Source organism: Ochlerotatus camptorhynchus, unplaced genomic scaffold (assembly GCF_037179485.1).
Source record: "Ochlerotatus camptorhynchus isolate MF236.1 unplaced genomic scaffold, CSIRO-AGI_Acam_v1.1 ptg000366l, whole genome shotgun sequence".
NCBI lineage: Eukaryota > Metazoa > Arthropoda > Insecta > Diptera > Culicidae > Ochlerotatus > Ochlerotatus camptorhynchus.
The window spans coordinates 681,933-709,209 of record NW_027040854.1 but is presented as its reverse complement, the minus strand read 5'-3'; the positions used below and the strand labels follow the sequence as shown (position 1 = coordinate 709,209).

At 37.7% G+C, this 27,277-nt stretch overlaps 1 protein-coding gene across 3 annotated transcripts in view; it reads right to left on the bottom strand.

Moving 5' to 3' along the window:
• INTS7 (Integrator complex subunit 7) overlaps positions 1-26,904 on the bottom strand; it is a 40,347-nt gene extending 13,443 nt beyond the window's left edge. For 2 of the 3 annotated variants that reach the window (XM_065232257.1, XM_065232256.1), the window contains exons 1-12: positions 26,713-26,904; positions 26,523-26,652; positions 24,066-24,212; positions 23,862-23,999; positions 23,231-23,803; positions 22,966-23,174; positions 10,557-10,893; positions 10,220-10,475; positions 9,863-10,161; positions 7,975-8,351; positions 7,804-7,910; positions 7,536-7,735 (exon numbers count right to left, since the gene is read on the bottom strand). In XM_065232257.1, coding sequence (XP_065088329.1) covers positions 7,536-7,735; positions 7,804-7,910; positions 7,975-8,351; positions 9,863-10,161; positions 10,220-10,475; positions 10,557-10,893; positions 22,966-23,174; positions 23,231-23,803; positions 23,862-23,999; positions 24,066-24,212; positions 26,523-26,652; positions 26,713-26,803 — 2,864 coding nt within the window. In that variant the 5' untranslated portion in view covers positions 26,804-26,904. Of the gene's footprint in view, positions 1-7,535; positions 7,736-7,803; positions 7,911-7,974; positions 8,352-9,862; positions 10,162-10,219; positions 10,476-10,556; positions 10,894-22,965; positions 23,175-23,230; positions 23,804-23,861; positions 24,000-24,065; positions 24,213-26,522; positions 26,653-26,712 lie in introns of those variants that run through there. The other variant, XM_065232258.1, reaches the window with a different exon arrangement.
• Between the last annotated feature and the right edge of the window lie 373 nt (positions 26,905-27,277).

The window sequence follows — 27,277 nt, the reverse complement described above, 5'->3', positions numbered from 1 at the left end:
TTTTTCTACTTTTGTCTATTTAAACTGAATTTCTATGAATGCGTATCGTTTGGAATCATTTGATTCGGATGAGACTCTTAACTTTTATTTGTTTACATTGTGTTTCAATCGGTATTCTTAAGAACTTCACAAAATAAAGTTTCAATATTTAAATTGAGCAGCTCGACTAGTCTGGTGGCTGCCGCTTTTGCTTACTGAGTAGAAGACCTTGGGGGATCCACATTGTAAAGATTCCCTATTTTCAGCTTTTTTACAGGTTGGAGTTGTTGTTTGAACCATTTAGTTTATCAATTTAATTTATCTGTATAACAATTATTCACAAGCATTCTTCCAGGTCAATTCAAGAATAGTTTGATGATGATAAATCTTTCTAATATTCACATTACAGTTATGACCCGATCCTGTCAACCTCTCCGCGCATCAGACTGTTATTTTTCAATAATTCCACATAATTGTAATTTCATACCTTCCTCCTTCAAGATGAATGTTTAAGATACACATACTTTGCTAGCTGACAAAATGGGGTCATTGCTGTATAATTATTCTCTTTTTGCAGCCTTCATTCAGACTGGATCTATTGATTTAAATTATTTGAGTTTTCTTCCAGCTCTTTGATGACGGAACATCATTAGATTTATACTGTAATGATTCACTCTTACAGCTTTCACCCTAGTTTTGTCTGTTGATTTGATTTGTTTGAATTGGTTTTCAGCTCTTTGGTGTTGGCAGTCGCGGGCGATCAATTTTGCTCATGCTATGCTCTAAGTTTATTTTCAGCATTTCGATGATGGAACGTCTTCAGATTTATATTATAATGGGGCTTATTAAGGGTGTCACATCACGGTGAAAAGTTGTCACTTGTCGTCACGGTGAAGTGATTCCCATTTGATTTGTACGGCAATCACGGCTCTTATTCTGAGTATCACTTGCTTATCACCGTGTAGTGACACCCGAAATAAGGCCCAAGGATACACCATTTTGTTTTGGCTTCGGGCAAATCCAAGTATAATGCACTGATTCATTTAAAACCATGGTCGCATCACTTATCAAGGTGAATCCTGATCCAACGAACCCAACTTACTAACAAAATCTCCTTTTCTGTGTCTTTTGTTGGAGTGCAGAGGTAAACACGGCCCACAAACAACAAAGGTCACTCTAATATTCCTTCCCTACTCCCACCTGATTGCAAGGACGTGGCCGGCGCCGTTATTGATCTACAACATATAGAGTCACTGAAACTTGTACAATGAGAATGGACGGTCACTCCCAGCCCCATTCAGTTGATTCATTGTACAATTTCACTGATTCTGATCAATCACGGAGTAGCAACCATTGATATGTGCAGTCAATCTAAGCTAAGCTAGCTATTGGTTATCGTATATGTATAGTGTTTATAGTACTACATATCTTTCATTATTAACTTTACATCATTTAATATTATTGTAAATTACATTTTATTATACTTAATTCTTAATGTTAGCTATTATGAGCGGCTCCAGGGAAGCATAGTGCCAGCTTGAGAAGAAATCTGAATCGTTCATTATCTGTTTTGTAAAAATCTTGTGTTTATTGTATCTTGTTACATGGCATTATAACGCATTTTCAATATTACATTACATTTAAATAAGTATTAACCCGGTTACACACATTTCAGATAAGATGGGATCCGTTCCTTTTATCAACAGTTGTGATATTGCATCATATGCTGAAACTATATGAATTATCGCGTATTTCTGTTGTTTATTACCAGATGAGGGCTTAATCATGTTTTGCCGTGGAGTGTTTTGGTTTTGAGATGCTCGATAACCTTAGAGGGGTCGGTTTTGCTTAATGAGCAGAATATCATGGGTTTAATCCCAAGCTCTCCCACAACATAACACAACACAAACATATCATGTATCATTCTAGCTAAAAATATTTATTTGCATAATATAACCTGGAAATTTCAGGGTTACATCTTCCTTATTGGGAGCTGAGGAGACATAGAGCTGCATCATATTGTATGTAAAATAATTATTATTTTCATTGCGGAATACCAGTTTTTTTTATCCATATAAATGTATTTTCATTATTACGTATTTTAATGTTCTGATATATTTCATTTCTCCATTACATATGTTTACTATATATATATATATAAATAAATACTGGGTTGGAAGGGAGCATCAGGGTATCATTTGACCTGGAACTGGACGATTGAAGTGGTATGACAACCGGAGTCTAGGAGGGAATAAACACTATCATTTTCTTTATCCTACCGATTCGATTGTGATGGTGTGAATTCTACTCCAACAGTTTCATGGAGATTGACGCGCCCTTCTTAACAAACCATCCTGTAGGAAGCTTATTAAGTATTGCGAATTGCGTTATTCGATTTGTTGGATCGTATCGTTGGAAGGAGATTCTTAAATTCCCGTGGATTTCGCGTAAGTGCCTCTGCTTACGGGTCCACCCCACCGTTTTTGGCCCTTCATACAGCGATATTGTGAATTCAGATCGGTAGCTCAAATTGATCTTGCTATTAAGTGGAGCTGCATACAAGACAAGATCTTCGAAGGGATGGTGGCTACCTTACATACATACATCCCTTTATTGGTTTCGTATTCCGTTCGTCCTACTCACACTTACTTGTTATGATTAGACTAGAGTCGGTGTATAATGAGTCACGCCAAGAGAAAAACAGTTGAACGCGCATCACGGTTTTCGAAAGATTCCCTTTCTTTTCACTTGGCAACAGAGGACTTCTACATCAACTTCAAATAACGTCTAGCGAGAAAAAAAATAGCGGCTGTAGTAAACCATTATATCAGTGATTTTGTCAAATTATCTTTAAAAAAAATAGTAGAAATTTTCATTACTAATCATTATCAAACGTATTCCATGACAATTGAATGCTCACTGCGTGTTTATGATCATTTCGTCGATTATATTTTATATTTTATTGCAATACCTTTCGTGAACCTTTCATAGCATCGTAATGTTTGTTTTACTTTGCACGATAGGTAGCTGGTTTGACAGTTTAATAGGTAGACTTAGCTTCACTCTTGGCGTGACTCATTATACAGAGATTCTAGATTAGACTAACCAATGTGTGAGGTTGAAGGACTGATGGCTCGGTGCGAAAGTTCAAAGTTGCGCGTGATTTGTTTTCATCCTTTCCCCGTTCACAAAGGTTTTAAGTTTCGGGAAGCCTTCTTAAGACGGCCTACACTAAAAAAATATTGAAATCTAAATAGTATAAAAGTTACGCTAAATCGCAACTCTCCGTACCGACGCAAAGGTAGGTATAAAGGGAGAGAATGCAAACTTAGAATAAAAATGGTGCCATAGTATAAAATCGAAATATACTTTCAATACATAGATTAGATACGGTTTATTCGAGAGAATGTATTTTTCGCTTCTTTATTTTATTTATGGTAAATATTATTGTTTTCAAATAAAAATCAAAATTGTCTCAGGAAGCTTTTTTAATTAGTTTATTTTTTATGAATATCATTTTAAAAAATACTTACAATTTCGATGTTGCCCAGCAGATCACAGGCGCAGTAGAAATCCGCCGGGACAAAGCAAAGCGAAATCAATTCACCAGCAAGAAGCTCCGAAGGGAATCCAGATGTTCTTTTTCCTGTCATTTTAGTAAACACTGATCGAATTCCACTCCGTTATTCGGACTTAGTATAATTTTGACGAAAATTTTAATCGAACCAATGTATAAATTTTGACAAATCATAAAATGTATAAAATTTAATTTAATTATTTAATTATAAAAATCATAAAATGTATAATATTAAATATATTCGTTTTGTAATATTTTTGAGTGTACTTAGTTTTGAGAAGCTATCGATAATGAAAAAAATGATCTGGCCACCCTGTTTCTTACTGTCAGATGCTGAGCGATGAACTGACCAGAAAAAAAATGAGAAAAATGTGTTTTGTGCTGCAGTGAAAGAAAAATTCCAAAAATTTTATGAAATTTGCAGTGTTACTGATGGCTTAATGCGAAGAAAATAGTTAATCCAATCAGATTGGCTGTTGGGACAGTCTAAGCGAAGATGAATTTTGCAGAAAAGTGAGTAATTGGTGCTAAATTATCAACCGGTTCAACCGAATCAAAACAAACCGAAGGATAACTACTTACTCAATAAATTCACAGTGCTTGTTATGAAAAGTAATTTTAATGTTGAACGCATCCTTCTCCTTCTTCTTCTTTTCCGCATTTCAAGCTTATTGCTTAGCGCATATTAGCTTATTGCGTGCTCTCAACTTAGTGTTCTAAATGCACTTCCACAGTTATTAATTGAGAGCTTTCGATGCCAATACCAATGCATGAATTTGCATATTGTGTGGCAAGCACAATGATACTTTATGCCCAGGGAAATCGAGAAAATTTCCAAACCGAAAGATTCCCTCGACTGGACCGGGAATCGAACCCGCCGCCTCCGGCTTGGTAATACCGTGCCTTTACTGACTAGGCTAAGAGGCCCTTAGGTTGAACGCATCCAGTGAAGTGATTAATCGATAATTACATGCCTATTTACAGTTTTATATACAGTTACTTAAAGCGGATGTGGTTACCTACATTGATTTTTATGCATCTTGTTTGTTTACAAGCTTGTAATATTGTGAAAATCAGTTTATGTTTCAAGTGTTTTATGTTCTGCAACTTTGTATTGACCTCTGAAGAAGGATAGTTTTTTGGTCGAATCTCAGCCTGGTCATTGTCTGGCCCTTCAGACTCGCACTGACTTCCAGCGTACTCTCCCTTCTCTGCGCACCTCGGTGAGCTCCAGGCTTGTGTGGTTAAGCTGGCTGACGATTCATAGGGCTGAAAATTACTCTTGCTCAATCTCTTTTACATAGCTGTACGTAAACAATTCCACCAAAACTCAACACGTTTTATATTTTTTTAACACACCTTTCGTAAAACTTCACTTATTCGTAAGCGCCTGATTGAAGATATGAGTGCTATTGACATTGCCTGTAATTAACAAATATACTAAATAGAATGATTTATTATACAACTCTAAAGGCTAGTTGCCTCCCTAAGCGGACCCCCCTCGTCCTATCTCTTATATTAATTAACTTTCTGAATTCTCTAATTGAAGTTCATTTGATGATTATTTAGTCTTATCTAATAAATAACTGAAATCTCTAATCTACCTACACAATCATAACCCATGCTTTTAAACTAAAATTTAACGTGTTTCAAGTACTTCTGGCTTTAGCATATATTAATTATATCTTTGTTCGTCCCAGGTGACACCTTCAAGTGACTAAATGCTTCACTTTGAAGTTATTTTCCAAGCTAATTTTAAATTGTATATCGTATAGGGTAAATGTTCCAATTACGCTCTCACGTTTCCACTCTGTCCACTATGTTAGGTAAACGACCATGGGTATCCATGTAGGGTTTTTGATCTAATTTCCGTCCTACTAAGCCAACCCGCGCTTTACCTCTCTTTTCTGAACGAGCTTAAACAAAAAATGGAATATTTCTGTCAAAAATGACTTGTAAATTTATTCACTTTTCCATACGTACTGTTGGATTTGATAAAGAGTGTTACAAATTGTTGAGATATTGTTTAAAATCTGATACTGCTTCTTGATTCTAAATTCGTTCTACGAGTTTCAGTTCCGTCCAAACGCATTGAAACGCCATTAGATTTTCTTAGAGATGAACTAGCCTAAGGCTAAAAATCTCTTTAATAAAGCTTTAAAAAAAAACACATTAGATTTTCTTCGTCCTACGGATAAACTACGATAGGCCGAATCACAAAAGGCCGAATCACAGAAGGTCCAATAACAAAAGGCCGAAATACATAAAAGGCCGAATCACAGAAGACCGAATCACAAAAGGCCGAAGAAGCTCGGGAAACCGACAAAGTGGACACAAAGGCGGACCACTTTGTCGTTTTCCCGATTCGGACTTTTGTTAATTTGTTTTTAATAAATTAAATTACATTATTAAAGTAAAGTTACAATAATTATTTTATTATTCTGCATCTTCAAAATAAAATGTAATAGAAGCTACTTAATGGCCATTCGATTTCCGTAATGAAAAAAAAACTTAAAATTTGGGTAGCTTTAGTTTTATGGCTTCGTTCAAGATGAAATTCAATATGGGAGGAATTCTCAAATCGAAAATCGTCATTAGCAGCGATAGTTCTCTTGGTCCGTTTTGCTGAACGTTCTAGTTACACACATTCAACTGCTTGCGCAACTCGCTACCCAATCAGAATGTTGCGTAAATAAACCGTTTACCTCTATCGCATCTCTCATTTTCTTACCGTTCTCTTACCCGCAGCTTACCACTTACTGGTTTTTCCAAAAAAGTCAGCAAGTGAGAACACCTCTGTAGCAGAAAGGCTAACAGATTGTTTGGATGCGGTTTTTAACAAATTCGGTTCGTGATAAATTTTCGGCCTTTTTGGTTTTCGGCTTTTTTGGTTTTCGGCCTTTTTGGTTTTCGACCTTTTGTGGTACCTCATAATATTTTCGGCCTTTTGTGTTTCGGCCTTTTGTGCTTCGGCCTTCTGTGCGGGTCCCGTAGAAAAAGGGGATTCGGTAGGAGCGCTTCTTTTGTTTTGAGAACAATGAGCGTAAATATTCATACAATGCGCTCTAACAGGATTTATGTTGTAGCTAAGGAACTAACGCATCGAAACAAACCTATTATTGATTTGTGCACGGTGAAATCATTGATATTATTGATCTTTTCTGATCTATAGAAGTAGTGCTCTACCCTATTTGAAAAAAAAAATGATGGAGACAACAAAAAAAATCAGGGTTTATTATTATTTTTGAGCTCATCACGTACCGATTGGAACCCGTTGGTTACAAACTTTAGAGCTTCGAGTGAGAACTTTATAAGAAAAAAAAAAAAAAAAATAGGAATAATAGTATGTATGTGTAATGGTTTGGTTATACTGTGAGTTTATACGAATTTCAGATGTTTGAAGGGGGTGCCCAATTTGAAAAATCACCCAAAGAGGGGTAAGACGGCGAGATATCGTTTTCAAATATTATAGAAAAATGTTCCTCTAATCGCTTCCTGCAAAAAAACTTTTGGACAGCAATATCGTAACAAGCTCAAGTTAGGCAGCATGCGACCATCATCGGGAGAACATACCATATTAATAAAGAGGGAGGTACCAAAAAATTAAGACGTGTTAGGGTATAAGTATGTTCTAGATTTTTACTCAGGGGACAACAAGAAAGTCAAATATGGTCAATTTTCTCAGTGCTAGAAATTGTTGTTGCACAGTTTAATAATAAAACGTATACAGTGAGCGGTGAATGGCGACCTTATGTTATATGACATTTGGGCGTTTGTAAAATTCGGGCGAATGTCTTTCGGGTATGAGTGACATTCAGGCAAATGTAATAGAACCGAAAAATATGTAATTAATTAATAATTTCATCAAATTTTCTGGGGAATGCATTCTAGGAAATTATTTTCTGGGGAATAGTGCATTCTAAGGAATGGTTTTCGGGGTTATTTTATAGAAAAGTTTGTCAATATACGATCTTCTTACCTCTTAGGTCCTGTAGCCCAAATAATACCATTTTGATCGATGACACAAGCCTCTAGCGTAACTTGCCATTGACCACCGACCGATACAGATGAGCCTGGATAGGGTTGGATGGTGTTTTGAAGCGATAGCAGAAAATTTCCGCTAAGAAAATCGCGATGCGGCTTCACTACTTGGGTCAAAACTACGTTATCTGAACTGACCTGTAGCAGTAAGATGGAGAGAACAGTTATTAGTCGGAGATATTTTGTGATGTCAGCATTAGGGGTACCTTTATGTCGTTCAATCTAGCGGTCATAAGCTGTGATGACAATGTCAATTGGATGGATTCAATCGACCGAAACAGTGATGGTTTCTTCCCGTAGTGTTGAATTACACCTGGATAAAAATAAGAAAGCAGTTTTCACGATAATTATGTTAACACATTATGAATTATTATTACCTTCCACTTTGACAACTAAATTGCTGTTGGGTTGAACAAATATGGGCTCCCCAGAAATTCGAGGCTGAGGCGTCAATGCAAGTTTCACAGAAGTGTTTTGCAGAACTTGGAAAAAGAATCTTGGCACGCATAATGACGATTTAACCACAATTTCAACCTGCTTGAGCAAAACGTCCATGTGCTTGTTCGTGATTGATTTCGTGGAACCAATTTCGTTTGGCAGTGTTTGCAGCTGCTTGGAAACTGTTTGACAAATGTAGAGCAAATACTTCGTTTCCGGGTAGGTGCAGTTTGGAGCATGCTTGAATGTTTCGGTAGGGGTTGTGAAGGATATAATTTCGATAGATGATTGTAGAATGGAGCATAAATACTGAACGCTGAAAAGAGATATTCATGTTACGATTGATAATAACAAAAAATATTCCCACTGAAAGTATCAATACCGTGTCGGACGGACAGTAGAGTAATAAAATAAATAACAAGCTTGTTGGAGAATCGCGCCAAAACACATATGAGAAATTATTAGGAACCGCGCAAAGTATGATATAGTCAGGGTAAAGGGTGATACGCTCAAAATTTGGTCAATATCAACTTGACGTATTTCTTTCAATTTTGCATTTAAAAAACCTGAACACCCCTCATTTTGAAGGTGTGTGTGTGTAGAATGTTGCTCCTATTTTGATTTTGGAATTCACTCTTCAGTTGTCAAAATGCCGTCCAAGCAAGAAGAGCAGCGTATCAAAATTTTGCTCGCGCATCGCGAAAATCCGAGCTACTCGCACGCAAAGTTGGCAAAATCGCTAAAAGTTGCCAAATCAACCGTTACAAATGTAATTAAAGTGTTTGGGGAACGTTTGTCGACAGCCAGGAAGTCTGGATCGGGGGGAAATCGAAAACCGGAAGCCGCTGAGACGACAAAGAGAGTTGCCGGTAGTTTCAAGCGAAACCCTAACCTCTCTCTCCGAGATGCCGCAAATAAGCTGGGTGTATCGTCTACAACCGTGCATCGAGCCAAAAAACGAGCCGGACTATCGACTTACAAGAAGGTAGTGACTCCAAATCGCGATGATAAACAAAATACGACGGCCAAAGCGCGATCCCGGAGGCTGTACACGACGATGCTGACGAAGTTTGACTGCGTGGTAATGGACGACGAAACCTACGTCAAAGCCGACTACAAGCAGCTTCCGGGACAGGAGTTTTATACGGTAAAAGGAAGGGGAAAGGTAGCAGATGTTTTCAAGCACATGAAACTGTCAAAGTTCGCAAAGAAATATCTGGTTTGGCAAGCCATCTGTACCTGTGGCTTGAAAAGCAGCATTTTCATAGCTTCCGGGACTGTCAACCAAGAAATTTACGTGAAAGAGTGTTTGAATAAACGTCTGCTGCCTTTCCTGAAGAAACACGGTTGTTCCGTACTGTTTTGGCCGGATTTGGCATCTTGCCATTACGGTAAAAAGGCCATGGAGTGGTACGCCGCCAACAACGTGCAGGTGGTTCCCAAGGACAAGAACCCTCCCAACATGCCAGAGCTCCGCCCAATTGAGAAATACTGGGCTATTGTCAAGCGGAACCTAAAGAAGACCAAAAAAACTGCTAAGGGCGAGCAGCAGTTCAAGGCAAACTGGCTTTCTGCGGCGAAGAAGGTGGACAAGGTGGCTGTACAAAATCTGATGGCAGGGGTCAAGCGTAAGGCCCGGCAATTCGGATTTGGAAAAGCGGAAGCCTAACTGAATATTTTTCCTGAATTTTATACTAATTGAACTTGCAAAAGAAATTTAATTTGATTTTTTAAATAAACGATTTCACCGATTTACACGCGTTTTCCCTTGACCAAATTTTGACCGTATCACCCTTTATTAAAAATTTAAGCTGATCTTTAACTTACGTATTCAAATATTCCAGAGTACACGGATCGGCGTCAAAGGAACTTTTATATAGCTTAGCGTAGGCTTCTTCGCACGACTTAAGAATCTTGATATCCTTTCGCAAATGGTTCGTCACATGTCCAAATTTTTGTAGGGGATCCCGTAGATTCTGCGCCAAAGTGTTAGATATAGCCGATGGTGGGGTAATGCATAAAGTGTTCCTTGACACCACAATACTGTGTAACATTTGCAGAAACTGACACCGTAGATTAACGACTTCCGACTGGAATGTCATCGGATGCTGAGGAGAGGAAGTAGCCTGTGCGAATAAAATGATTAATAAGTATCTGATCAGCAGTTTCGAGCAATCTAATCACCTTGAGTGTTGACAAAGCCATGCAGTATAAATTAATTGCCCTGTCCAAACGGTCTAACAACGAAAGTTGAGGAGCATCGAATTGAACAGAATCGGGGAAAGTTTGCATCAATTGCTCATACGTCAAGCCATAATTCAAAACACATTCGGCCTTGGAAATTTGGCTCATTGCGATTAGATAAAAATGAAGTTTTTCGTGTGACACATGCTTGGATAATTTCTGATAGATTATAGCGGCGAGGAAGTGTTGTCCGTATCTGTAAATAAAAAAATAAATAAATAAATAAATATAAATCGCAAGTGCTAAAACCCTGAACATCGAGGCGTCGATGCCATACCTTGACGCAGAACGAGCAATCCGGTACTGTGTCCAATAGTTGCATATTGCCAACAAATTGTTGAATGCTTTCATTAATCTGTGAGGCATAAACGATCCAAGTACCGCTTGAAGACAAATCGATGCTAGCAATTCGACGACAGTTGTTTCGCTACGGTCAAGTGTCGGAAGCTCAGTGTACGATTCCAACTTTTTCAAAATAGGTAGCAATATTGCTTGAAAAGGATGCTTCGATTCGTGTGCGTTTTGGGTCTGATTAGCTTCGTAATTCGTAGTAAAACTAGAGCAAATTGCACCCAATGCTTCACAAATAAGCTTAATATGCGGAGCCGAGTGAGCTAGGGAAGATAAGAAAAACAAAACAAAATGTGTTGGAATCAATAAAATTCTGGCAACCCACCAAAAACGTAGCCAGTTTTATAAATAGGGGTAGGAGAAGGGGAGGGTAGTCAAAATGAGTTTGGTGGTAGAAAATAAGGCCATATGTCAAAAAGTTGCAAATGAGTTCGTGGAGAAAACGACGAAACGTTTGGTTGTACAATTTTAGCCGAGAAGAATGCAGCGCGGACGCAGCTAAAGATCCGTCAGAATGTGGAGCAATAAAAACAGAAATGACGACAACAACTTTTCAGTGAAAAGAAGCACCGCCTGGAAAAGTTAGAGTGCGAATAAATAGAGCAGCTGCATCGTTCTTAAGGGACGCTTAAGTTCTACAAGAAACTCAACGCACCCTGCCGCGAGCCGGAATGTGTCGGGATAAGGATGGAGGTATCTTAACGGATGAACGTGAGGTGATCGAAAAATGGAAGCAGCATTACGATGAACACTTGAATGGCGGAGAACCAAGACAGTACTAAATAATAACAAGGAAAATGAGCCCGAACGTGATGGCTCCTTGTCTGCACCGACTGATAGTCAGGATCTGAGCTACCCGAGGAGTGGAAAGATGGAGTAATAGAATACCCAATATACAAAAAGGATGACAAATTAGAATGTGATTCTTACGCAGCCTACAAAATGTTTACCCAGTGTCGGATTTCTCGCCTCTCAAATACAGATGATCGCTGCTAGCAAGCAGATTTGTTGGATGTTATCAAACCGACATCGATCCCAAAGCCGCTTACAATATGTCTCTCCTTGCTGGCTTTTGACGCTCTTATACGAGCTTGTGTCTGCCCTCAACTTGGTGCTCAAACCCCACACGCATCAATATATTGACGCGAAGGGGAATTATTGACAATAATATTAATGATGTGAATTCAGAAATATTGTCAATCTCGATATATTGACGTCAATATAGAATGTATTGACAATACGATTATTGTCAATAAAAGTAATCGTGTCCACTTTTGACGCATTTCAACAGTTTCTAATTGAGAGCTTTCTATGCCAACCAATCCATGAATGAACATGAGGCAAATTTACTCATCGCTCGTCGCTAAGTTCCTGCGTTTATGCGATTTATGAGTTTAGTTACTCAAATTTGCGTCGTTCTCATTCACCGTGCAGAATTTTACGGAGGATCAAGGTGACTACATATACACTCAAAAAATATTGGAAGCTAAATAGTATAAAAGTTACGCTAAATCGCAACTCTCCGTGCCGACGCAAAGGTCGGTATAAAGGGAGAGAATACAGACTTAGTATAAAAATGATTTATGCCTGCCATTAGGTTTTGCACCGTCGGGGTTAACCTCAATCTGATGACAGTTCAGTGGTACTGTTTACGTGGACTTAGCCGATTTTTTCTTGGGTGGATTTTCTCGATAATTTTTCAGGCTGCAGTGAGATGTAAACCACATTTCTGCAATGTTCACGAGCAACATCCTTGCAATGCGCTGTTCCTCGACAATTTTCAAGTTAAAATTCGGAAATTTTAGAATTTTTTTTTTTCGAAAAAACGACTAAGTGCTTGTAAACAGTACCACTGAACTGTCAAAAAGGTTCAGCCGATTAACACTGAGTTCATTCGTGACGTCACGCTGCAGAACCTAATTAGTAAGTTATGTAAAACTCAATTTTGAATAGTTTGAACTTGACGTTGAGCGAAAACAACTTAAAAGTAAGTAATCCTGTATACATGCGAGTGAATGACAACAACTCAAAATTGAGTTGGCGCACGGAACTGCCATCCTTAGTGAAAAGAACTCAAAATTAGGTACTTTTTTATTTCCGTGTAGTAATAACGGACGTCGAGAACTCATCATCCTGACCAATCAACTAGTTGAGCAAAAGTTTGTTTCTTTGAAAAACTCGAACAGCTGGTACAATTTGGATCTTTTGCGTCTTAAACGGAAAAGGGACAAATTGTACAAAAAGTTTTGTAGATCTAATAATGACAATCATTGGACTAGGTACACAATCGCGCGTAATAAGTATTCACAATCGATAAAGAAAACTCGTTGTGAATATGTTCAAAGGAAGATTGATCAGCATCAAAACAACAGCAAAGAGTTATGGAAAATTTTGAAATCTTTATTAAAACCTAGTAATTGCAAACCGCGGTCCATAACTTTTAATGGCACATTAGAACAGTCAGAACAAGTAATTGCAGCTAAGTTTAATGATTATTTCGTAGATAGCGTTTCATTGATTAATCAATCCATTGAATTGGTCGATGAACCTGACGAAATAAAACAGCCAGTTAATAGTAGTTGTAGATTTGAAGTTTTTCACCCAATCACATTAGATGAACTTAGAGTTATTTGTTTTTCATTAGGAAAATCGGCTGGAGTAGATAATGTTAATGCTAGAGTTATTCAAGATTGCTTTCATGTCATTGGCCACATCTTGCTGGACCTTATTAATGAATCATTACAAACTGGACATGTGCCACAAATTTGGAAGGAATCCTTAGTGGTCCCTATTCAAAAAGTTGCTGGAACGATTAAAGCCGAAGAGTTTCGTCCCATCAACATGTTGCACACATTAGAGAAAATTTTAGAACTTGTTGTTAAAGGTCAGCTGTTGGAGTATTTAAATAGTAATAGTTTGTTGATACCAGAACAATCGGGATATCGGGAAGGTCATTCTTGTGAAACCGCGTTGAATTTGGTATTAGCGAAGTGGAAAAATAACTTGGAGTGTAAAGATACGATTGTTGCTGTTTTTTTTGGATCTTAAACGCGCTTTTGAAACAATTTCTAGACCCTTATTGTTAAGATCAATCAAGCGCTTTGGAATTACGAGTACTGCATATAAATGGTTTGAAAGCTATTTGTCTGACAAAACTCAACGGAATGTTTTTAATGATTCTGTTTCCAGTCCCGTGGGGAATAACCTTGGAGTGCCCCAGGGAAGTGTATTAGGGCCCCTGTTATTTATTATGTATATTAATGACTTGCGACGTGTTTTACGATTTTGCGACATTAATCTTTTTGCAGATGATACTGTGTTATTCATTGCAGCTAAGGATTTAGATGATGCCGTTTTACACTTGAATGAAGATTTGCGTTCTCTAAGTAGATGGTTGAAGTATAAGCAGTTAAAATTGAATACAAGTAAAACTAAATTTATGGTAATTTCGCGGAATCGAGTAAATGAGAACGTCTCTGTTGTAATTGATGATGAGACTATTGATCGCGTTCGGGAGATTAAATATCTTGGCGTGATTATTGATGACACACTTAAGTTCAACTCTCACATTGACAATGTCATCAAGAAAATTGCCAAGAAGTATGGAATTCTATGTCGACTGAAAAACGATTTAACTATTGCCAGTAAAATACAGCTATACAAATCAATCATCTCTCCTCATCTTGACTTTTGCCCTTCCATTTTATTTCTGGCCAATGCAACACAAATATCGAGATTACAGCGCTTGCAGAATAAAATAATGCGTTTGATTTTGAGATGTAATAGATTCACTTCCTCAACTTTGATGTTAGACGCCTTACAATGGTTGTCAGTGAAGCAAAGAATTGTATATTTGACTATGGTGTTCATTTTTAAAGTAGTTAACGGTTTGCTGCCTCGATATTTGTGTGATCGAATTGAAAGAGGAAGTGACTTTCATAGATATAATACTAGAAACGCGGTTGAAATAAGAACACCACATTTCTTGACTTGTGCTTCACAAAATTCATTATATTATAAAGGAATAAATGTTTTCAATTCGATGCCTAGACATATCAAACGTTTAGCAACACTTACAGAATTTAAAAGACACTGCATTTCACACGTTAAAACTGTCTTTTGAACAGTTATCCAGTGATTTTTTATGAATTGACAAATTATGTATCTTGACGAAGTTATCTCTAACGGATTATTTTATATGGATAGCTGTCATAACGACTTTTTAATAATTATTGTAGCACTGCAAAAACTATTTCTGTTCGACACGAGGGTGATGATGGATTTTTAATATTTGATTTTATAGTAGATTAATTAAAAAAAAAAGTAGTCTACAAAGGTTTGAGCCTCGCACGCGTATTACGGATATAGAGGACTGAATTTAACATTTGATAAAAAAAAAATGCAATTTTGAAGCTTATTTGAAAGATACCTTGAGTTAGTAGTAAGTTTTCTGGCAAATGTTAGGGGTTCGTGAGCATTCCTGACATTGCTGAAAATTATGATAGCATCAGATTGCGGGGTTACTAGTGTAATAGGATGCTTTGTTGATTGTTCATTAACTCTTGATTGCTTGTAATACTTATGAATATTTTAGGTGGACAAAAAGGCGAACTAAGAGGTGGACGCCTGAGCTTTTCCACATTTATATCGCTGTGAAGCAACTGTAAACTTTAGAGGGAATCTATATCTGTAACTGAAACCAGTTCGATTTTGTTTGCCAACCTGGTTAAAATGTCATATTCAATTATCTTAAAGATAAATCGTCCAGCTCAAACCTTTGTAGGGGTAAGAGGTGGGACCATCATCATCAACATGGCGCACGGAACTGTCGAGTTGGGTGAATAGAACTCAATTTTGGGTTGTTGTGCTCTTTTAGTTTTTGACAACAACAAAAGAGCAAGTGAGAGACAGCAACTCAGAAGTATTTTTTATTTATTTTATTTATTTATTTATTTCGTCAACCAACGTAAACTAGTACATATTAGAATACAGTTTTGTTTTCTTAAATTTATTTATTTAGTTCGTCAACTTTGGACATAAGGTTAAAAGTATAATTTTTTCTTTAATAAAAATTAAGCAGTGTCAGCTTTCCTATTTTCTATGAGTTATAATGCCTTATGGAGTAAAAATATTGTTTTAGTTTATGCCGAGACATTGTAAAGTCAATGGTTTCGCAGTATTGATTGTAAGAGGCCATCATGCGGTTTAATGGCCCATATTTTGCATAATTCGTGCGATGATGTTTTATGGCAAATAAATTTCGATTTCGGAGTTGCCGAGTAGGTGCATGGAAATTTAATTTTGATAAAAGTTCTGTGGAGTCAATGCGTTGCGAAACGATATCGTTTACAAATGAAACCATTGCATATTCACGACGCTCTTTTAATGTTTGTATGTTTATAAGCATGCAGCGTGCTTCATATGATGGAAGAGGAAATGATGTCCAACCTAATTTACGAAGAGCGTATAATAGAAATTGTTTTTGTACGGATTCTAATCTTTCTTCGTGCGTGATTGAAAAAGGAGACCATACAATGCTGCAATATTCCAGTATTGACCTCACATAGGCGATATATAGTGTTTTAATTGTGTATGGGTCCTGAAAGTTATAGCAAAAGCGCTTGATAAAGCCTAGCATGTTATTTGCCCTGTGAATAATTGTGTTGTAATGGTCTATAAAAGTTAGTTTAGAGTCTAAGATAATTCCTAAATCCCTAACTCTTTCACATTTTTCTACATTTTGATTTCCTAGTGTAATTGAAATATTTGAAGTTGTTCTTTTCCTGCTAAATGATATTAAGTTACATTTTTTTACATTCAATTGTAGTAGACTTTTTTTGCACCATATGTAGAATATGTGTATTTCATTCCGGAATATATTGATGTCTTCTTCATTTCTTATTTCCAAAAAGAGCTTCATGTCGTCGGCATAAATAAGCAATTTAAGTTTTTTGAGAATGAAAGAAACGTCGTTTACGTATAGAATAAAAAGGAGAGGTCCCAAATGAGAGCCTTGGGGGACGCTTGAAGTGACTTGAATTGGACTCGATTTCTTTCCGTTGAATTTAATTATTTGCTGGCGGTTAGTTAAATATGATTCAAGCCATTTTAGGAGCCCTGACTCAATTCCAATTTTTTGCAATTTAAAAAGTAGCATTGGTATGTCTATGCGGTCAAATGCCTTGCTAAAGTCTGTATAGAGAGCTTCTACGTGGTTTCCATTATCCATTGCATTCAATGAATAGTCTATAAATTCAAGTAAATTTGTCGAGGTCGAGCGACCCTTGAAAAAGCCGTGTTGCATGTCAGTAATTCTATTTTTGATTTGGAGAAATAATTTTTCGTTGACAATTGCCTCGAAAAGTTTAGGAATGCAAGAGATGATGGCAATGCCACGATAATTACGTACGTCAGATTTTCGGCCAGATTTAAAGATAGGCAATAGGAATGAGCTTTTCCAAGTTTTTGGAAAGGTTCCAGATTCCAGGGACATATTAAAAATCCAGAACAATGGAGTAGTGAGTTCCATTGCTAGACATTTAATAAATACTGGAGGAATTCCGTCAGGTTCAGGACCTTTTGAGGCATCTAATTTTTTTAAAGCCTGCAAAATATCCTGCACTTGAAGTTGATTGAGGCCAATGTCCCTTGACAATTCTGGAAAAAATGCAAAATAATCGCGGTCGCGATCTTCTTCAGAAAATGTCGTATCGATTTCTTGAAAATTTTTTGCAAATAGATTGCAGTTTTTTTTTCCGAGCTATCACCGACATTTTCGTCGAGTTGCATTATTGAAGGAAAATTGTCAGATTTTAATTTGGTTTTTACGTAATTAAAAAAGTTCGTTGGACAGGACTTTATTTCATGTTCTGTTTTTGCATTATATTCTTCAAATGCAATACTGATAGCTAACCCTAATAAAAAATTACCATAAACGAACGATAACCCAAATGATTGAACTATTCCACAAATGGTTTGGATGATACCCAGAACACGTCGTTAAGCAAATTAACCATTACATTTTTATTAGGGAAATTCAGTTGATCGCATATATCCAAATAAATTAATAAATTATTACTACTATTGTGATTTTTATAAATTTTATGTGCTTTTTGCTTTCGATTTTTCAAGTTTTTTATTTGTCTGTTATACCAGACTGGATTTTGTGTGTTTCTGTTTCGTCTTTTTTTCTTCAAAGGAGTTTCTTCCGAAATTATTTCTGTTAAAATTTTGTAGAACACGTCTATACCAATTTCGGCATTTCCTACATTCCTTAAAATCAATTGCCAATTGACACTGTTTAATTTAAATTTTATTTTTTCGTATTCTGCTCATTTGTATTCAAATACTTTTTCGTATTCGCAGTCGTTGGGTCTTTGGTTTTCATGCACAAATAAAGAATATTCAATTGCTGTATGAAACGCTTCATTTTTCCACAGTGGCTTTTATGATTCGGTCACACAGAAATCTTCATAAATATTCGTTAGTAAAAAGATCAAATAGCAATTTTGTTGGCTTTTGATGTGGTTAATTTGGTTCAGTCCTAAATTAGCATTTTTGTCAAAAATGAACTGCAATGTTTCATTATCCCCAACGACTGCGAGTAAGATACATTCATTTTCAGAGTCCAGAATGAAGTCAGCATGGGTTGATTAAAGTCTCCATAGATGTGAACTTAAACCTCAGGAGGAAGCTCAGATAGAATTTGTTCAGCACTTTGGAAGAAGGCTTCATAAGTGCTTTTATGAGCATGGTCTGGTGGAAAATACACTGAGGCGGACACGTGCGTTTCACCGGCTATGTGTGATTTCACCCAAATATGCTCAAATTCTGTAAATTTTGGTGTAATGATGAGTTCTGAGTTAAAATTGATCGAAAGAGCTATAAGGACTCCACCGCTTGACTTCTTCTGAGTTGCATGAAAATTTGTCGTCTCTGAATACATTAAAGGCATTTCCAAAGATTTCTTCACTTTTCACGCTTTCTTCCCAGCTTGTTTCAGTTGCCAGAATGACCGAGAAGGATGAGCATAATAAATTTTGATAGATTTCCTTCATTTTAGCTGGGCTTTTCATGCGATTGAAATTTTGACAGTAAATCAAAATTTCAGTCGCATTCTGTTTATGTGAAGAAATTGTTGGAAGTACGTCGGTTGATAAAATATTTTCATTATTATTATTATTTACACTTACATTTCCATTTTCTTCAGAAAGTGTCCGAAGAGTGTTGTCGTTTGATGAAAAGGTTTCTTCCGAAGTGTGCGTCAATGTCGATGAAAATTTTGGGTGCTGTAGAATTTATATGCGGCTTCCCGTGTGTGCTGCAGTCGTTGTGTGCGTTCACTAGGTAAGAACGCACGGTGTGATTCCAGGTCTGCCAGGGCGTCAATGTGTGGGATTCTTCGTGGACGTCCAGGAAAATTTCGCGCAAAAGTTGTGTGTCCGTTGGTAATCCTTCAGCTGCTAGCATTAAAGTTGAACTTGTTTTCGTTATTCCGCGGACACATACTGAAGGCGGTTGGTTATGCAGGAAAGCCAGATAGGTTCGCACAGTATCCATGATTTTAGGGTACCGCAGGCGTGCCTTCAAAAAGCGTCTGTCGCCGGCTGCAGATTGTTCCGTAAGCCTTACGACAGGCGGGCGCATAGGGTCTAGGAGTGGTGGGTCAGGTTTTTCTATGCGGTAGTTTCCCCTTTTTGAAAATTTATAAATTTCGGTGTACTGTCTTTACTTGGTGGTCCAGAAAATTGTATGCGTGCTGCGGCTAATAATTCTTTGTCCAGGGGTAATGATGTCCATGTGATATTTCCATTTCCGTTGTTGCTGATGTTGTTGTTGTTGTTGTTGTTGTTGTTGTTGTTGTTGTTGTTGTTGTTGTTGTTGTTGTTGTTGTTGTTGTTGTCGTTGTTGCTTTTGTTGTTGTTATTGGTGTTGTTATTGGTGTTGTTGTTATTGTTGATGTGTTGTTGTCGGAGGTGGTGTTGTTGTAGCGGCTGTATTCATTTCCTTGGATGATGTTTTTGGTACTGCTGGTGTGGATTTGTTGTTGTTTTCGTCGTTTTCTGCAGCTTTTTCCTGCAACCTGCAAGTGTGTTGTTTTGCGTCAAATTTAGACCAGTCCTGCTTCCAGTGCCAGTTGTTGCCTAAAAACCGCCATCCAGGAGATGAATGGTCAGTTTTTGGAGATATTGTATTTTTGTGTACTGGAGGACTTTCAGCTAATTCTTCCTCCAAGGTCTTCTGATGAGGTTCTGCAGCATTTATCTGAAGACTAGAAACAGCCCCAGATACAAATTTCACTTCCTCAAGAATTTCCAGAAGTTTTGGCTCTGGATGATGATGATGAGGTGATGATTCGGCCCCTTTTATTGAAAGTGCCATGTCATTTGATAAGCTTGATAGCCGTTCGTCAAGTAATTTTGTAATTTTTTGTGACATCAACGAATTTGATTCGTTGATGCCGGTTATTGTCGCGTGCGCTTGTGAATCACACGTTTTCATATGCTGGCCGACCGCGCTGCACATGTTATTATTATTTTTATTTATTACTGCCAACGTTTCTTTTACGTCATTGAGCAGGTGCTCAATGCTGTCGAATAATTCTGATACTAAGCAGAGTTTTTTTTAGGTCAGCAGCAATGCGGTGATTCGCGTCCGTTTGAGAGTGGATTGCTTCCACAAGTTGCTCCTGTTGATGAAGCAGCTTCCTCACGTCGGCTTCCTTCAGTAAAATGTGCTGGCAGTCAGCACACATTGGCACCATGAAAGCGGTCGTCGTTGATGCTGCATGATATTACACCGCACGGCATAACTGCTTATGTTGTAAATATTCGACGAGATACTATAAGGGACAAATGGCCAGCGAGACCCACACGCGTCGTTGTCGAAGTGTAAAAAAAATATTTATATAGGGTAAAGAACTACTTCGGCCTAATCGCCCATTTTGGGCCTATCGAGCAGAAAACTTCAAATAAAACCATGATTTTAGAGTTAACAAGTCAATTATGATTTTGGTACGATACTTTAGTTAATAAGCTACCGAACGAAGTCAATGAAAACGCGTGATATGAAGGTTTGCACCCATAATTCCCAAAAACAAAAGAAGCACTCCGACCGAATCAATTTTTCTCTTCATCCGATAGGCCGAAGTGAATTAATTGGCGTTTCAATGGAGTTTCAATGCGTTAGGCCGAGTTTAGAATCCGTAGGCCGAGTTTGGCGTCAAGAAACAATGTTAGACGTTTGACAATATCTCAACGATTGGTTTCTCTTTATCAAATCTTACAGTATGTACGGAAAGGTAAATAAATTTGAAAGCTATCAGTAATAATAACATTCCGGTTGGTGCTAAACTGCGCTAGATTAAGAAAGACTAAGTGCGGGTTGTGCTTAATAGGCCGGAAATGGGGTAGTTAACCCTATATACAAATTACTTGCGGACCAAAATGCAAATGCGTCCGCGCCCGAAGACAGCTCGTGGCGAAACCGTTGGATAGTTTTGGTTCTCCGTGTAGAGACCGAAGTATACACCTCTGCATTAAAGAGACTGAATTTGGTAAAGAGGCGACATCTTATCCATTTGACAGGTTTTCTGCTCGATTGGAATAACTTTCCTTTTCTTATTTTTCCTCCCTTTTTATGACACAGACCTGTTGGTCCATATTAAATAACTTTTCTTATGACTTTGACAGATAATCCATTGTTCCAATTTTGACATGTCGTTCGTCTCTTTATAAATTCAGGCTCTGTACTCTGCATGTCCTCGACTGTCACGGGAAGGATAGTTGTTGTATTTTATGTACTACGAAAGGCCAAAACACAAAAGGCCGAATCACGAAAGACCGAAAACACAAAAGACCGAAAAAGCTCGGGAAAGCGACAAAGTGGTCCATTTTGTCGCATTCCCGACTCGGGCATTTGTTAATTTGTTTTTAATAAATTAAATTTCATTATTAAAGTACAGTTACAATAATTATTATTCTGCATTCGCCATTCGATTTCCGTAATGAAAAAAAAAAAACTTAAAATTTGTGTAGCTTTATTTTTGTGTTTGTTTGAGTGTTTAACGGCGATTTAATGACAAGATGGCTTCGTTTTTGTGAATGCGGACCATTCAACGAGGTGACTCAGTTGTAAGAGCAGAAATACTTCCGATGCTGAATGAGAGAGAAAGTGATAGTATTCAATGACGATAATTCGACGTTCAAGATGAAATTCAATATGGGAAGTAATCTCAAATCGAAAATAGTCATTAGCAGCGATATTGCTCTTGGTCCGTTTTGCTGAACGTTCAAGTTCACACATTAAACTGCCTGCGGAACTCGCTACCCAATCAGAATGTTGTTGATGCGTAAATAAACCGTTCACCTCTATCGCATCTCTAATTTCCTTACCCTTCTCTTATCCGCAGCTTACCACTTACTGGTTTTTCCCAAAAAGTCAGCAAGTGAGAACACCTCTATATATAATTTCATCTTGGCTTATTTTTTTTTTGTGAATGCAAACCATTTAACTAACCGAGTCAGTTGTGCGAGCAGAAAGGCTAACAGATTGTTTGGATGCGGCTTTCAACAAATTCAGTTTTTGATAAATTTTCGGACTTTTTGGTTTTCGGCCTTTCTGGTTTTCGGCCTTTCTGGTTTTCGGACTTCTTGGTTTTCGGCCTTTTGTGATACCTTAGAATATTTTCGACCTTTTGTGTTTCGGCCTTTTGTGCTTCGACCTTTTGTGATTCGGCCTTCTGTGTTAGCCGTGTGTTAGCGAGGTACACGGCGAATGAGAACGACTCAAATTTGAGTTTAGTTCACTCATAATCGCCAAAAGTGCAGGAACTCAGCGATGAGTTAATTTGCCTCATGTTTTCCCAGGTTTTTCCAGGATTTTCCAGGGAAAAATTCCCAAATTTGAGAAAAAAAAGATTGGATTCACTCAGTCTATTGGTACTACTCCGAGACTGAATTAAATTTTCGTCAATTTCCTCATTTTCCGGCAGATTTTTTAGGTTTTCCACAGGAGTTCTGAGTTCCTGCACTTTTGGCGATTATGAGTGAACTAAACTCAAATTTGGGTTGTTCTCATTCGCCGTGTATGGATTATTTTTAGATTAAGATTCACTGTGGTAAGTGGATGCGATCGGTTAAAGTAGATTTTTATTTTTCGTTTTTAAATGTATTGTGTAGAATAAGGCATAGTGACAAATGTGAGGAAAGGGACGGACCTAGGATTGAACTCCAGACATTTGCTCAGTAAGCAGAAACGGTTACAACCACAGAGCTACCGAACCTCGTCTTCAACCATACCTTATGTTGGTAAATTATTTCCAGCAACAATCTTACCTGAGTCTTCTACCAACAGTTCCGCTACTGTTTCAGCAAAATTCTCTCCGAAAACCTGATTCACTCGGGACAGCTGAATACCGCATCTCAGGTAAATTCGAAAATCCTTCAACGGTGCTTTATTATGCAATGCAGAGTGGATTAAATATTCTAGGTTCATGTTCAGGTGCTCTACAAAACACGTCGGTGGAGCGATGTTTTCGGTACAACTGGAAGTACAGGAAGCTGAAGAACTTGGTCATGGCTAGCAATATCGATAACTTACCAATAGGAAACCAATTTAGTAAGAATAGTTAGGGCTTTTCCTCCGACATTGTGTTCCAGCAACAGACAACTTTTACACATATCCAATATCTGATTCCTCTCCTCATTTAGCATGGTATGGCACGTTGTAGGGCAACCGGTAAGTGTAATCACCACATCTAATGCCATGTTAGTGTAGCTGCATTGCATAGTTAACGTGAGGAGTTTATTGATTGCACTTTTGGGCCACAAATAAGCACCTTTTCCAGCCAGCTTGTTTAATGATTGTAACACAGCTAGTTGAACCTTTTTTCGGGGATCCTTCAAATACACAAGCAGCAAATCCACTTGATCCGGTATGTCCACGGATGTAACGTATGAGAGATGTGATAAGGATTGTATGATAGCTATAACAAACTGTTCCGAAGGATATTTTGGTAGTAAATTGAGACATAGTGTTCGCACTAGAGCAGCAGTATTGGCATCATGATACATATGGCGCAGCACCGGGATGAGTAATATTTTCATACTAACAGGTGTTTGCAAGGATTCAATCATAGATGCCACCTTCGAGCACATCCCTATAGCGAAGGATCTTATACCAAAATCAGAAAATAAGCTTGTTTAAAAGATAATAATAAGAAGACACTCACTTCGATTGTGCAGCGAATTGGACGCTTGCATAAATTGCTGCTTCAACTTCCACTGTATCATGGCTGTCTAAAGCGTTACGAATCGCGTGATGAACCTGCTGCTTCTCAGGAATGACGCATGCCACAGCACCTAAGGTTCTAAAAGACATTCATGTTAAGATAGTTTACACTCCAGTTCGTAATAACGATATTGAGCAAACATACCTCAATGTGAGAGCTCGGGCCACGGGGTCGTTGGAATGAATAACCATGAAAATGCGCTTAACAAATTCATCGACGTTCAAAATTTTTTCCAAGTGTTTTTCGCTTTGTTGGCACACTCGTAGCACCCATAGTCGGGACAAGTTGGAACTGAAACAACAATTAATATGTTTATCATTAAAGATAATTGTTTATCTACAAGTGTTCCGTCTACGTGAATGAAAAACTTAATTGAAAACCCCAGTGTAGGCGACGATCGGTGACGGTCTTGGGACCATAGGGAAAGTGATTCGAACATTGCTTACCTATACAATAGCACAATGCCTTGTTCAATGTTTTGTGTAGATACCATGTTCAAATTTCCTGTTAATAAATTATATTATGAAGACACAAACATCCAATATTAAATGGGGCAAGATGAGCACCATCAATTTATAATGGTAACAATGGTAAAAATGCCTAAAATTCATTCCATAAACAACAATACTACGACCAGTTCGCTCTTAGCTGTCGACACAAGCAGCGGTGTTTTTTTCGGTACGAGTCAGGCGATAGTCTGTTTTTCGATAGCAACTCATTGTTGCGGTGCTTGCTCATTGTTTGGAAGTTCGTTCGCTTTTGCCGTTGTCCCGTCAAGCAAACAACTAGTGTAGATGTCGGTGGAAATAAATCAGACGATTAGATTTACCACACATGTGCGAAACCATCTATGGAAGAAATTGCGAATTTAGGTAAATCGACGCGGATCCCACTCAGATAATCGCTACATATCGCATAACGGAGGAAATATCATGAACGAGTTCATGTGGACAATTAATTTTTCACTATTCCGATGGATAGTTAGTCAAGGTACGCATGTCGCCTGCTGGGGCACCGTTCTATACGTAAGAGTGTACAACCTCCCTCCAGAAGCGAATAGCGATCTAGCATTGGAGCTAGGGAAATACGGTGATGTAAAGCGTGTAGTTCGGGAGAAATTTCCAGCCGTCTTGCACCTCGATATGCGTATAGGTGTGCGGGGTATATATATGGATGTAAAAAAGGATATCCCCATTTCCTCAATCGAAAGGGGAACATATTCTTCAAGGGAGCATAATTGTGTGTTTCCTTTGTAAGACGGAGGGGCATCGGATGAATACCTGCCCCAAGCGGAAGGATCGGAAGCAGCCAGTACAACAACGAGCGGAACAAGAAGAGGCCATTACGTACAGAAACATATGTTTGAATCACCAACCGGTTGTAGAGTCAATATTCTGTTTGTTGACTTCAAAAACCATTTTGTTGATTCAAAAATATGTTTTGTTGAAATAGTGATACAATATGTTTGAATCAATAACAAATTACAATAAGCCCTGAAACAAAAATCCATTTTTTCTGCGTGTACGCTGAGGTAGTGACTGGAGGTGCTTCGCCAAACGAGGAAGCGTTTGAGGTCCTGGAAGAAGAGGTGGTGATGGTCGATGTGACGTCCCCGGACGCCGAGAAGAACAGTGAAGAGGAAGCAAGCGCTGCTTATAATCACTATGTTTATAGTCTGGCGGATACAAAATCCTTTCGTGTTATGCAACATTATTTTCGTTTATGCAACGTTTCGTTACGTTTTCGTTTTATGTAACATATTTTTTATCTGTGCAAAACCAATATCAGTGCATACCTACAATTTTCTACGGAATAGGAGGAAATTTGTTAAAAGAATATCGATCAACTTACGCTTTTCAACGCATGCCTACAAAATGACTATTCCATCCAGGATTTATTCCGTAAAAAATCTATAAAAAAAAAATAGATTTTGTCGTCTAAGCATTTGCCGCTGCGATTTTCCTAATGAAAAACGTTAAAATAGCACATAGAAACGAATTGATAAATTACCACCTAATTTGATTTACTTTGTGTAAATCATGCACACGTGCATGTAGACAGAAATCGCTTTTACATCCACGGATGTAATATTGCATCTGCTTTTTGCTATAGCATCAATATTTCATACAATAGCTTGAATTAAGTTTACATATTTCAATATATTACACACGATATTAATTTTTTTTTCGTGCTGTGTAGTTATCTAATTTTAGACAAAAAAAAAGCTATTTATGCCTATGATCTGGTGCTCTTTTGGACCCATAAAACTGTTTCTATGGTAGAAAATTGTGCCTGATGAATTAATTTTTTTTTAAAGTTTGTCGAAACGATGATGTGCATGTAGGATTATGAAGCTTCTGTAGGGTTATAGAAAGAATTATTTTCTGGTCAAAATTGTGGAATTTTATAAGAGTTTCGTTAATGTGACCATCTTGCTCCACTTTCCTTACCAATTAAACAGTCTACTCAGGGGAAGATGGGTCTAACATCTCTAAAAAATGGTTAGGGGCTACATTCTCCTAATGTCGCTTCCCAAAAGTCACTATCTCGAATGAAATTCTGCCTTCTTTTGATTGCTATTATGTTCGCCTAGAAACTTACCCAATACGAAAAAATTCCGCCAGTTTGAGGAAGGAGGAATTGATCAGAATTGGAAACGGATACTTTTCAAACAGCTTCGGGAATCTTATGATCGCCTCGCATTGTTCTCCTGTTTTTGTAGATCTCAGACCTGAAAAACATTTCAATAGATAGGTATCTAGGTAATTTTTCGGGATAACGTCCTGCTTACCTTTGTCCAGCTCTATCAACACCGAGTTTGCATCCTGGTCAGTTTCATTCAGAAAGTTTTCGTTGAATATATTGGTACGCATGCCCATCATAATGACTGAATTGAATATTTCCAACTATATTTCACAAAAACTGGTGAAAATCGTTAAAATTAACAATAATTTCACTTGAACTGAACGACTACTCGGCACGCTTGGCACTTGATAAATACATAAATATTGACCAATGCACGGAATGACCTTCATGAATAAATTTGACGTTTGAGCGGTGCCCTGTGTACTAAAAATGAACACATGAATAATACTCGCGTAACATTTAAAAATGTCCTATCAAATTATGTACACAAAACTTGTTAGACATTTTTCACGCGAACCGAAGTACGCCCATGCAAACCAACAACACCATCGGATAGGGTGAATTCTCCCCTTTCCGATAGTGGTTTGGTTTTTGTGGGTGTTCTTCAGCTCGTGAGAAAAGGGCCTAACAAGTTTTTTTTATAAAAGTTGATAGAACCTTTTCTAAAGATACGCGAGCATTACATCATGTGTTCATTTTTAGTAAACACG